Below are 12609 nucleotides of genomic sequence, written 5' to 3' on the forward strand. Positions count from 1 at the left end.
CCTGGGATTGGGCGTTTTACTCATATTCCCACGGGAAGCTGATGCTGGACCACACCGAGTGACAAGGATTGAAACTGCTAGGCAGCGAAGAGTTATTCTACAACAGCAACCACAGTACCAGTCAGCCTTGGACACCGGTCCGGCAGTGCTCCTCGGAAAGCCTAAACGTAACACGGAAAGCCGGCCACCCTCGGGAGAAGGCTGTCCTTGGCTCGGCCGGCGGACCCGCCCCTCGAGGCCCTCGCGGAGCCTCAATTGGTCACCCCTCTCGCGTGAGCGTCTCGTCACGTGAGGCCGCCGTCCAATCGCGGAGCGATCTCGGCCCAGCCAGTGCCTGGCGCGGCTGGCGCCCGGAGAGGTGGTGGCGGGCACCATGGAGGGAAGGCCTCAGGTCGCCGGCGGAGGGGTGTGCGCGGCTGCCTACCCCGACGCCTCCGCCGGATTCCCCCCGCACCTCCAGGCGGGAGCGATGCGGCGCCGCTTCTGGGGCGTGTTCAACTGCCTGTGCGCCGGCGCGTTCGGGGCCTTGGCTGCCGCCTCCGCCAAGCTGGCCTTCGGCAGCGAGGTCGAGCCGGGGGCGCCGCTGCGGCGGGCCGGCGGGTGGGGCCGGGGCAGGAGGGGCGCTGCAGGGCAGCGGGGCTTCGGGATGGAGCGGGGCTGGGGGCGCAGGGGGGCCGCCTCACCCGCGCTGGCCTGTTTGGCCCACTCCGCAGCCGGGCACTTCTGACAGCGTGGGCAGGAAGGCATCCCTCGACTCCATATCACGCCCAACCCACGTCCATTGTAGGTGGTAAGAGACTTCGGGGACTGAGGCTTGTACCCTTATCTGGGACCTAAAATCTGTCCTCCGACTGGGCTAGTTCACTCTCGGGGAAGACGCACACCTTCTACATCCACTCTCTACCTCTCATTTTAAGCCCTTTGTGCCCGAACATTTCTCTCCACGTGACTGTAAAGGTGAGATATCTGTTGCCCATCTGTTTAACTCCGTAGTTAATGGCTGTTTTGACTGATCTCCCCTGCTGGCGGAAACTTGGGAATTTGGGATATCCTAGGTATAAGGGAGACTGAGAGAAACATTATGGACATAACCCCGATGTTGAGAACTCCTGAACTGCCTCCCCATGTCTGCTAAAGGCGTACCTTTGCCTCTCCCATCGCGAGTCATAGGCCACCTTCTGCTTGTTAAAGAGATTTCATTGCATCTGCAACCCAGGGTTAGGCCCTGACCTGGGCAGTAGACAGGTTGATTCTTTAGGTTTAAGCTAATCCAGTGGGAGCTGCCATGCTCGAGGTTGGTATCCTGTTGGGTGTAATTCTTGGAGTAAGTGGTCCAAAGTAAGATGAGTGACTATGAGCCATGAGGTTTTTCTAGTCTTCTTAGTTGTGCATCAGACCGTCAAAAGCCTTTACATAAGCAGGCTGGCACTGGCACATAAAATGCTTCTGTGTAAATTATACAGAGACACTCCATCCTTAAGACTGTATATTCAGCTGCTGATGAGAAGTAAGAGGATGAGGTGCATGGGCACCATCCTCAGGGGAAGCAGCTGTCTGCAGGCAGGTTTATAACTCAAAACCAAACAAGGGGTCTGCATATCCTTTGTGTAGGAGGCTTCTAAAGATCCTCTCTTCTTTCAGTGCTCTCCTTTAAAAAAAAAAAGAAAAATATCTGCAAGTTCTCCAAGTGATGCCTGGGGTCACCAGTCAAATAGTCCCCCGTGTGGTTTCCCTAGGCATGGCTGTGTCCTAGTTTAGATCATGGAGCCACACTTCCTGGGCCTGAATCCTGGCGGCTCCCCCCAGCTGTGGCGTTTTAGGCAGGTTACTTAATGCCTCAGGTTCTTTATCTGTAAAATGAAGTTAAGGAATAAATGAAAATGTACTTAAAACACTTAGCACAGGGCCTGGTACAGAGTAAAAGCCCAAGAATGCCCAGTGGGACCGGCCTGAGTGGGTTTTAGCCTTCACAGAATGGGGGTGGGGGTGGGGAGACGACTAATTCATGCTTTACCTGATCCCGGGAAGTGACGACTCCGCCCCTGATTTACTCATCCCTCAGACTGAGCAATAACCACTTGGCCTGCTGAGACTGAACTTCATGCACTCGTCACTGTGAGGCCAATAAGGGACTGGTGTTCAATAGAAGATAACTGGTATGGATTCGCATTTTACTTCTGTCCAAGGTCACACGGCTGGCAAGATGGCCAAATAGCTGTCTTCTAAGAGGTTGTTTCATGGCTGTTAAATGGGTGTGCGCCCTGCTGAGGGTTAAGTGAAGCCCTGTGCAGGAAAGCTCTGAGGACCCCCAGGCTGTGGTGGCCCGGCTGCCAGCAGTAACCATGACCCTGGCTGCTGTGAGGGGGTCTGCCGGTCATGCTGCCCAGGGCTGGCCGTGGCTGCAGTGACACTTTCTCCTGCAGGTGAACGTGGGCTTCTGCGTCTTAGGCATTATTGTGATGGCTACCACCAATTCTCTGATGTGGACGTTCTTTAGCCGGGGCCTCAGTTTCTCCATGTCTTCAGCCATTGCATCTGTCACAGTGACTTTTTCAAATATCCTCAGCTCGGTGAGTAGCCTGAGCGTACAGTTTCTCTGTCCCAAACCTGGGCTCTGGGAGGGTTCTGGGTGGGTTGTCCTTGGGCAACCCCTGCTTCTACATAGGAGAAGGGCCAGGAACTGAAGCAGAGGTTGGGCTGTGTCTTGACTCGCGGTGGCTGCTCCTCTAATCTCTAACTTGGAGGAATTCTCAAGTTAGATGGGGATGAAGTCCAACTGTCAAAAGCCTACTTGCTTGCTGTTCCTCAGGGGTCTGTGAACTCAGGCAGGAGATGTGGAGGGTCGAGGTTCTTCTCTCCCAGGTGGGGCTGAGCCATTCAGCCCTGCAGTCCAGGCAGGGAGGACTTGGTGGACCAGCTGTGTGCTGGGCCTGGCTGCCGGCCTCTGCTGGGCTTTCTTGTGCACTTTGCTGAGTCCGATGCTGTGAGGAGGTACCCTCCCCACTTCTCCAGGTGAGATATGCTGAAGGTAACAGATGGGTTTCAGGCCCAAGACTTCCAGCTCCAGACCTTTCCTCCCGCCCTAGGAGGGCACTCAGCCACAGGGGAGTCAGGTGGTGCCCACCCACCGTGGTCGCATCCTGCGGGCACGTGCCTGCCCAGCCTCACAGCTCTCTCTGTCCTGCAGGCCTTCCTGGGTTTTGTGTTGTATGGAGAGTGCCAGGAGGTCTTGTGGTGGGGAGGAGTCTTCCTCATCCTCTGCGGACTCACCCTGATCCACAGGGAGCTCCCACCACCCAGGAAGGCTCTTCCACACAAGCAGCAGTAGCACCAGCGGGCTGGGCGGACCCGCTGGAAAGACAGCGATGGCGGCTCGGGTTGGCGTGTGGGAACTGCTTCTCAGGGCGATCTGGGTGCACAGCCTTCTGACCCTCGGCCAAAGAGAGATGCTTCCCAGGGAACCAGGCCTGTGACCGAGCAGCCTTGCGGGTGGACAGCTCCGGCTTCTGTCAGGGGAAGTACACCGCAGCAGTGTTCTGCCCGAAGCCTTCTCGGTCCGTCTGCTCGGTGCTGTTGATTCTCACGCTCCACAACCCACCCAGTGAGCCATGGCAGGTGTGGGAGACCCTGGGGTTGGTGGGCTTCCTGTATGGACTTGAAACCATGCTGTAACTTCAGTCCTGTTGCCTAACAAAGGCCAGTCATGGAATTTTGGAATCAGTGACTGGTGGGGCTTTCGACAACTTCACACTGATATGTCAGGCCGTCAGCGTCATGCTTCTGGATTATGGCAAGAGAAGGAAAATTAGATTAATAAATACTTTTTTTGTAAGTTAAAACTGCCAGGTGTGGAATCTTAATTCTTTCCTACTTTTTTTCCTTTCCTAAGTTTTTGGAGTAAGAGCAGCCAGGGTGAGCTGCAGTTCCCGGAGGGGGAGTTGAAACTCCTCCGCTTCCAGACCTGGGGCCTGACTGCTCTCTGCCTGCGTGGTTCCTTCCTGACTTCACGCAGGCTGGTGCTCTTCAAATTCAGGAGCATCTGTCCATTCTCTTGGTCCCAAGGAGAAAGGCTTGACCTCACTTTGGGGCCTAGTTTTATTTTACTTATTAGGAAAGGAAACTGGCCCAGAGGTTGCTCCCACCCCCTTATGTTACCTCTTCTGCCTTTTGGCCCCATGACTTTTTTGTATCTTATGCCATGTGAATCTAATTCCTAGTTCAAAACAGTCTGTTTGCTGCCTGCACCCTCTCGCTGTGCATAGCTTCAAGTGCGATGCTCACCTGCTCCAGTTCCCCGGGGCTCCCCTGGCTGTCTGACAGCCCTCCCAGCTCTCCTGAGCCTGACTGCCGGCCCCAGGAGGTCTCCTTTCACATCCCCTGCAGGAGGGAGGGCCTTCTTAGCCACGAGGCTGGGGGAGAGAAGGGTCGTGTCCAGCTGGCCCCTCCTCCCCACGCACATAGCACCTTCATTGCTCTCCTCCATTACTCGTGGCAGTGGCCGGATGCTCTCCAGAGCTGTTCTGTGACTCCCAGTGACTTTGCTGTGGCCCAGCCCCCTCTCCAGCTGCTCCCTTGCTGCCTCCTTCCCTCCCCCACTCACCGTGCCTGAGTCACCCACAGGTCTGCATCTCAGCAGTTCTCGAGGCCACCACAGCCAGTCGTGCCTCCATGCTTTTGTGCCTGCTTTTCCCTTTGCCTTGGATTCCTTCCTCCTTCCCCTGTCCCTGGAAAACTCCTTCATATCCAACAGGGCACAATTTGCTGCTCTTTCTGAGCTGCCACAGGGGCCAAGGCCAAGCGGTGATTCGCAGAATGGTAATTGACTAGCCCCACTTTGACACATTGAAGCCTCCCAGCCTCACTGGGAGGGAGGTTTTTTTTTTTTTTAATTTATTTTATTTTATTTACTTTTGGCTGCATTGGGTCTTCGTTGCTACCTGCGGGCTTTCTCTAGTTGTGGCGAGTGGAGGCTACTCTTCATTGCGGTGCGCAGGCTTCTCATTGCGATGGCTTCTCTTGTTGCAGAGCACAGACTTTAGGCGTGTGGGCTTCAGTAGTTGTGGCACGTGGGCTCAGTAGTTGTGGCACACTGGTTTAGTTGCTCCACGGCGTGTGGGATCTTCCCGGACCAGGGCTCAAACCCGTGTCCCCTGCTTTGGCAGCTGGATTCTTAACCACTACGCCACCAGGGAAGAAGCCCAAAGGAGGTGGTACTCTTGTTACTCTCATTTTAGAGGTGAGGAAACTAAGGCTCAGAGAGATTGGGTCATTTGCCCAAGGTCACACAGCTAATGAATGCCCAAATCGCTGTGTGGCTCCAGGGTTTGCCTCTTAATCCGTATAAACATCCTGCCTCCCACTTTAGCAGTTAAAGCCCCGGAGAGGTCCTGTGGACGAGGAGCCTGCTTTACAGTGTCTAATAGCACTCCCCAAGTCTCACCTCCTACCTCTCTGAAGGTGATGCTCCCTGGAACACTCTTCATATCTCCCTGGTCAAATATGACCCCATTATTCTACCAGTGAGGAAGATGAAGGCCACTCAAGGCTCTGCAGGGTGTGTTCACATATGTGAGTCAGGCACCCATCCAAGGCCAGACGTGAAGGCTGCTGAGAGCTGGTGGCCTGGCCTCCCTGAGCCGTTCATGAAAAGGGCAGGAAGAAGTCCATCTCGGAGCAGACGTTGTCACGAGGGGACCCAGCCCCCCATCTAGACGCCTGCCGGATACATAAAGATGCTTGAGGAGGAGGAGGCGGCTCCGGGAGATGGAGCAGCGAGCTGCAGCATGGAGAGTGAGGGAGGGAGCTGAGCCGCCTGCCTGCTCGCCATCGCCTCCCCTCCATAAGCAGGAGCCCGGGCTGGGCCCAGCATGCTGCCCCAGCCCCTCCCGCGTCATCAGGCCATGAGGGCAGCGCGCGAGCCAGGGGGAGGGAAAGCGAGCCAGTGAGCGCCAGCAGGAGGCGGCTGAGGAGACCTCAGAAAAAGAACAGCAAGAAGCAATTGAACATATTGATGAAGTACAAAATGAAATAGACAGACTTAAGGAACAAGCCAGTGAGGAGATTTTGGAAGTAGAACAGAAATGTAACAAACTCCGTCAACCATTTTTTCAGAAGAGGTTGGAATTGATCGCCCAAATCCCAAATTTTGGGGTAACAACGTTTGTTAACCATCCACAAGTGTCTACACTGCTTGGGGAGGAGGATGAAGAGGCGCTGCATTATTTGACAAGAGTCGAAGTGACAGAATTTGAAGATACGAAATCAGGTTACAGAATAGATTTTTATTTTGATGAAAACCCTTACTTCGAAAATAAAGTTCTCTCCAAAGAATTTCACCTGAATGAGAGTGGTAATCCATCTTCAAAGTCCACTGAAATCAAATGGAAATCCAGAAAGGATCTGACAAAACGTTCAAGTCAAACGCAGAATAAAGCCAGAGGAAGAGACAGCAAGAGGAACCAGAAAGCTTCTTCACCTGGTTTACTGATCATTCTGATGCAGGTGCAGATGAGTTAGGAGAGGTCATCAAAGATGATATTTGGCCAAATCCATTACAGTACTACTTGGTCCCGGACATGGATGATGAGGAAGGAGAAGAAGATGACGATGATGAGAGGAAGAAGGATTGGAAGATGTTGATGAACAAGGGGATGAGGCTGAAGGTGAAGAAGATGAAGATGATGATGAGGGGGAGGAAGGAGAGGAAGGTGAAGGAGAAGATGACTAATGGAACACTGATGGATTCCAACCTTCCTTTTTAAATTTTCTCCAGTCCCTGGGAGCATGTTGCAGTCTTTTTTTTTTTTTTTTTCTCCTCCTCCTCCTCTTGTGCTCAGTCGCCCTGTTTTTGAGGTCTCTTTTCTTCTTTATACCGTGGCTCACAACTTATTTGGGGGGGAAATACCTTGAGCAGAATTCAGTGGGAAAAGAATCTCTACCCCTTTCTGTTCCAAGTTCACTTTTATCCCTTCCTGTCTCAACAAAAACTTTATGGAATCAATACCACCATGCTCTGTGGGAAAAAAGAAAAACCTTCTGCTCCCTTAGCTCTGCTGGAAGCTGGAGGGTGCTAGGCCCCTGTGTAGTAATGCATAGAATTCTAGCTTTTTTCCTCCTGTCTCTGTATATTGATTGGGCTCAGAGACTACACTGTGTCTCTATGTGAATATGGACAGTTAGCATTTACCAGCATGTATCCATCTACTTTCTCTTGTTTAAAGAAAGAAAAAAAAACTTTAAAAAATGGGGTTATAGAAGGTCAGCAAAGGGTGGGTTTGAGATGTTTGGGTGGGTTAAGTGGGCATTTTGACAGCATGGTCTCTCCTTTGACATGTTTAATTGTGATGTTTAAGGGACATCCTTGCAGTTTAAGATGACACTTTTAAAATAAAATTCTCTCCTAAAGATGACTTGAGCCCTGCCACTCAATGGGAGAATCAGCAGAACCTGTAGGATCTTATTTGCAATTGACATTCTCTATTGTAATTTTGTTCCTGTTTATTTAAAAATTTTTCTTTTTGTTTCACTGGAAAGATGATGCTCAGCTTTAAAGGTTAAAAGTGTACAAGTTGCTTTGTTACAATAAAACTAAATGTGTACACACACACACACACACACACAAAGTGCTCGTTGCTGACCCAGACCCTCTCACACTCAACAGATGTGCCTGCGGGAGACCACGGGACACAATGAGATGTTTGTCTAAGAGGAAGGTTTGTCATTTTTCAAAAAGCAGAGAGGTATGTGTCTCCATCCAAGAAGATGGGGAAGTGTTCACTGTGTCCCTTTACTCATTGCAGAGGTATCACGTCTTGATCAGAGAATGAACTGTGTATCTGAATTTGTCTCTCTGGTGTGTACCCTGGATGATGGGTTGGAGTTTGTATGCTCTGGAGCCGGCAATTTGACATCCAGGTTAACAGCCAATGGCCTGATAGGTCAGTGTTACTATCTTTTTTTCTGGTTTTAGAATTTTACTTATTTCTTTTTAATGTGTATAATTCAATAGTTTGTTATTATATTCACAAAGTTCTGAACCATCACCACTGTCTAATTCCAGAACATCTTATCACCACAAAAAGAAACCCACACCATTAGCAGTCACTCTCTATCCACCTTCCCCCCAACCCTCTGGCAATCACTAATCTGCTTTCTATCTCTATGGATTTGCCTATTCTGGACATTTCATATAAATAAAATCACACAACATATGGCCTTTTGTGTCTGGCTTCTTTCATTTAGCATAATATCAATATTTTAAAGGCACATCCAGGGCTTCCCTGGTGGCGCAGTGGTTGAAAGTCCGCCTGCCAATGCAGGGGACACGGGTTCGTGCCCCGGGCCGGGAAGATCCCACATGCCGCGGAGCGGCTGGGCCCGTGAGCCATGGCCGCTGAGCCTGCGTGTCCGGAGCCTGTTGCTCCGCAGCGGGAGAGGCCACAACAGAGAGAGGCCCGCGTACCGCAAAAAAAAAAAAAAAAAAAAAAGCACATCCATGTTGTAACATGTATCAGTACTTTATTCCTTTTTATGACTGAATAATATTCCATTGTGTGGATGTACCACCTTTTGTTTATCAGTATATCTTGTGATGCACATATGGATTGTTTCCACTTTGGCTGTTGGATAATTCTGTTAAGAATATTTGTGGGAACTTCCCTGGTGGTGCAATGGATGAGACTCCGCGCTCCCAATGTACGGGGCCTGGGTTTGATCCCTGGTCAGGGAACTAGATCCCACATGCATGCCGCAACTAAGAGTTCTCATGCCGCAACTAAGAGTTCTCATTCCACAACTAAGGAGCCTGTGAGCTGCAACTAAGACCTGGTGCAACCAAATAAATATTTTTAAAAAAAAAGAATATTTGTGTATAAGTTTTTGTGTGGATTTGTGTTTTCAGTTCTGTTGGGTATATACCTCAGTGTGGAATTGCTAGGTCATATGTAACTATTTAATTTTTTGAGAAACTGCTTTCCAAAGCAGCCACGCCATTTTACATTCCAACCATCAAAATACGAGTGTTCTAATTTCTCCACCTTGTTGCTGACAATTTTTATTGTCCATAATTTTATTGTAGTCATCTTAGTGGTACCTCATTGTGGTTTTGATTTGCGTTTCCATAATGACTAATGATGTCAAGCGTCTTTTCTGTGCTTGCTGGTCATTTGTGTATCTTCTTTAGAGGAATGTCTTTTTAGAGCCTTTGCCCATTTTAAAACTGCGTTTCTTATATTTTTATTATTGGGTTGTAAAAGTTCTTTAAATAAAAGAAAAAGTTATTTAAATAGTCTGAATACAAGTGTATCTTATCAGGTATACGATTTGCAAATATTTTCTTTCATTCTGTGGATTGTCTCTTTCACTTTCTTGATATTGTCCTTTAAAGCGTGAAAGTTTTTAGTTTGATGAAGTCCAGTTTATCCATTCCTTTTTTGCTTGTGCATTTGGTCGTATCCGTTGCCACATCAGAATATGACCACAGATAATGCAGGGCCTGTCTTAGATCATTGAAAGGACTTTGACTCTGAGTGAGTGTGCGGAAGAGAGAGCTGGTCAGCCATATCTTAAAGGAGTCCCTCTCATTGAGAGCAAACGACAGAGGGCAAGGGCAGCAGCAGGAAGACCTGTCAGGAGGCTGCTGCCACTGCAGATGAGGGAGAGGAGACTTTGGTGGCAGTGGGGGTGATAAGAAGTGATCAGACTCTAATGCACTTTGAGGGCAGAGCCAAAAGGATTTGCTGATGGGTTGGATGTGCCTATGAGAGGAAGAAGTCAGTGATGCCTCCATGGTTTGGGCCCTACTGTGTGCCAGGTGCTGGCGGCACTGCGAGATTCGTGGTGCAGAGCCTTTCCTCACACATTATCTCAATTAAACAACAGCTCTGTTAGTCCAGCTCTTCTAGAGTTGATCTTGATGGTAACTGGAATGGCCAGCCTCATGTGGGTGAGGTCACGGGGCCTCAAGAGTCAAGCAAGACAAAATAATAATAGTTGAGATGTAAAAGAAAGTCAAGGGCCTTTAGTTCCTCCTTAAGCTTTGCAGATACTAAAACCCCCAGCAGGTGGAAGAAGTTAACTGTGTGCTGACCACCAGCACGTAGCCCCCAGACCAGCTGGAGCTGAGGATTGATAATACTGACCCCATGATACCACCTTCTTACCTCCCCATCAACCAATCAGAGAATTGTGCACAAGCTGATTGCACACCTCACAACCCTCTCCCACGCCTTGCCTTTTGTTTTTTTTTGGTCGTGCCACGCTGCTTGTGGGATTAGTTCTTAGTTCCCAACTAGGGATTGAACCTGCGCCCTCAGCAGTGAAAGCGTGGAGTCCTAACCACTGGACCGCCAGGGAATTCCCTCACCTTGCCTTTAAAAACCCTTCCCCCAAAAGCCATCGGAGAGTTTGGGTCTTTTGAGTATGAGCTACCTATTCTCCTTGCTTGACCCAGGTTGGGCGCATTGGCAAGAAACACTGTACTTTGCTTCACCACAACTTGGGGTCAGTAGGTTGGCTTTACTGTGTTTGGGCTAGTGGACCTGGTTCAGTAACATAGAGGTGGCACCTGATGGGCTACAACAGAAGTGCTGAGCTGAGCACTTAACGCCCATTTGTCTCAGCTCATCTGTGTAACCCCACAAGGTAGGTATGTTCACCCCCATCTAATAGGTGAGGAAACTGAGTCTCAGAGAGGCCCACGCCTGGCTGGAAACCCAGCTCTGCCCAGCTCTACCTCACCGCAGTGTCAGATTCTGGAGCCAAAAAGAGACAACGGGGGAAATGAACATTCTCTTTTCTTTATCTTTCTTTTTTTTTTGGCTGCGCCGTGTGGCTTGTGGGATCTTAGTTTCCTGACCAGGGATTGAACCCGGCCCCTTGGCAGTGAAAGCGCGGAGTCCTAACCACCGAAGTGCCTGGAATTTCCTCTCTTTTCTTTCTTTATTCCACACTGTGTGTTGCTGACAGGTCTGAACGTTCTCCATGCTGACTTCCTGAAAAAGGAGATGCCGTTCCTCACCACACATTGCAGTTCCAGATGTGCAAACTCTGCTCTGGTGAGGCCTGGTGTTGACCTGTGGCTGGCGCTCTGCAGGCCCTGCAGGCCTGGGACAGCGCACCTGCAGCTCACCTGCGCGTGGGGTTCAGGGACCGGACCATGCGGATTCTGATCCTCAAGTCTGAGCCAGGACTGTCTTCACCTCCCTGGTCCTCAGTTTCCCCATCTGTAAAGTGGGAATGATATGGGGTGCAATGAGGATGCAGTGGGAGATGGGAGAGACCTGGCCCGTGGTGAGTCCTCCCTCCTCAGATGCTCCTGTTCCTTGGCTAAGAGCTGGAGGATGGCTGGGGACGGGCAGAGAAAAGAGAAGAGACTCAGCTGGGCAGCTGCTTTAGAAGGGTCTGGGATGTTTCTAGAGATGAATCATAGGGCTGAGGTTTGCTTACACCATGGAAGTGTGGGCTGGAGGCGAGTGGGCAATAGTGATTAAAACACCACACCTGGGGTAATAGATAATGGAATGGCTCAGCTGCTGGTTATGATTGGGTATATCTATGGGCATATGTGCAATTAGGGGAACAGATCTACAGAGCTGGTGACAGGGAATGGGATAAGGGGGAGGGTCTTGCTTCTTTAATGCCGTTTTTTTAAGTTTTATAAATAGATTTAGTAGATCAGCTTTACAAGAGGGTATATGACACCACTTCCGGGGAGAGAGCTTTCATTCCTTCTCCAAGGGAGGGACAGGCAGAGGGTCTCCTCAGATGTGCTGGTGGGTCTTACAGTCAGAACGGTCTCCATTCTCTTCAGTCAAGATGAGATAAGTACCTACTGTGTTCTGGGCTGAGGGCCCCCTGCTCAGCATGGACGACAGGACGTCACGGTCCCCAACATCAGGGAATATGTAGTGCCCCCGAGTTCACGTGCATCCCTCTCACAAATATTTACCTTGTATCACTCACCCACTCACTCAGCAAATAATGCCGAGTACCTACTGTGTGCCAGGAAACATCCCAGGCTCCAGGAATCCACAAGTAAAGCAGTGCCTGGCCTCCCAGACCTGCCCGTTCTAGTGGAGGGAGTCGGACAGGAAGCCAACAAGAGCACAGGGTCATTTCAGACAGGGACACATGGGCCCAAGAAACCAAAGCAAGAGGGTCAGGGCAACACAGAAGGGTTCTCTTGGGAGGTGGCCTCCCTGATGGGATCCACACCCCATGCAGGAGCCACCACTAAAGACCTGAGAGCAGGGTTCCCAGCAGGGCCACAGTGTGTGACCCCCAGGGAGGCCACACTGGCCATCAGCATTGTCATGAACTGTCTGTCTGAGGACCAGAGGCTGGTCATTGCAGGAAGGAGAGGGAGGGAACTGGGCGGGCTGGAGAAGCTGCACAGAAACCATGTGCAGGCTATAAGGAGGTGTTGGGTTTGATCCCAAGAGCAGTAGGGAGTTCCCGGAGGTCATGACATAACCTGACCAACGTTTTCTTAAGTCCTCCGACAGCTGGCAGGGTGGGCAGTGGCATCTGCCTCTTCCAGGTGAGAGAAACAGAGGCTAAGCCGCTGGCACTGGCTGCCCAAAGCAAATGAGCCTGTGCATCTGAGCAGAG

At 50.6% G+C, this 12609-nt stretch overlaps 2 protein-coding genes and 1 pseudogene across 4 annotated transcripts in view; all 3 read left to right on the top strand.

Annotated features, from left to right (window-relative positions):
- On the top strand, positions 1-6007 carry TMEM42 (transmembrane protein 42). Of its 3 annotated transcripts, XM_022573417.3 has the most exons (3): positions 1-565; positions 2424-2570; positions 3188-6007. In XM_022573417.3, the coding sequence occupies exons 1-3, from the start codon at positions 374-376 to the stop codon at positions 3326-3328; spliced, it is 480 nt and encodes a 159-aa protein (XP_022429125.1). In that variant the 5' UTR covers positions 1-373; the 3' UTR covers positions 3329-6007. The 3 variants fall into 3 exon arrangements, 1 of the variants encoding a protein (XP_022429125.1); XR_002644473.3 differs by lacking the exon at positions 3188-6007 and having other exon boundaries at positions 460-565; positions 788-2538; XR_002644474.3 differs by lacking the exons at positions 1-565; positions 3188-6007 and adding an exon at positions 607-2156 and having other exon boundaries at positions 2424-2533.
- Positions 5764-11058, top strand: LOC111174166 (protein SET-like; annotated as a pseudogene).
- Positions 9926-12609, top strand: part of TGM4 (transglutaminase 4) — a 21924-nt gene continuing 19240 nt past the window's right edge. The window contains 4 exon segments of the mRNA XM_089919878.1: positions 9926-9943; positions 10620-10641; positions 10966-11001; positions 11004-11054. Coding sequence (XP_089776004.1) covers positions 9926-9943; positions 10620-10641; positions 10966-11001; positions 11004-11054 — 127 coding nt within the window.

This window comes from Delphinapterus leucas, chromosome 10 (genome assembly GCF_059928025.1).
Source record: "Delphinapterus leucas isolate spDelLeu-1000000601 "Yukka" chromosome 10, BTC_Dleu_Yukka2, whole genome shotgun sequence".
NCBI classification, from domain to species: Eukaryota; Metazoa; Chordata; class Mammalia; order Artiodactyla; family Monodontidae; genus Delphinapterus; species Delphinapterus leucas.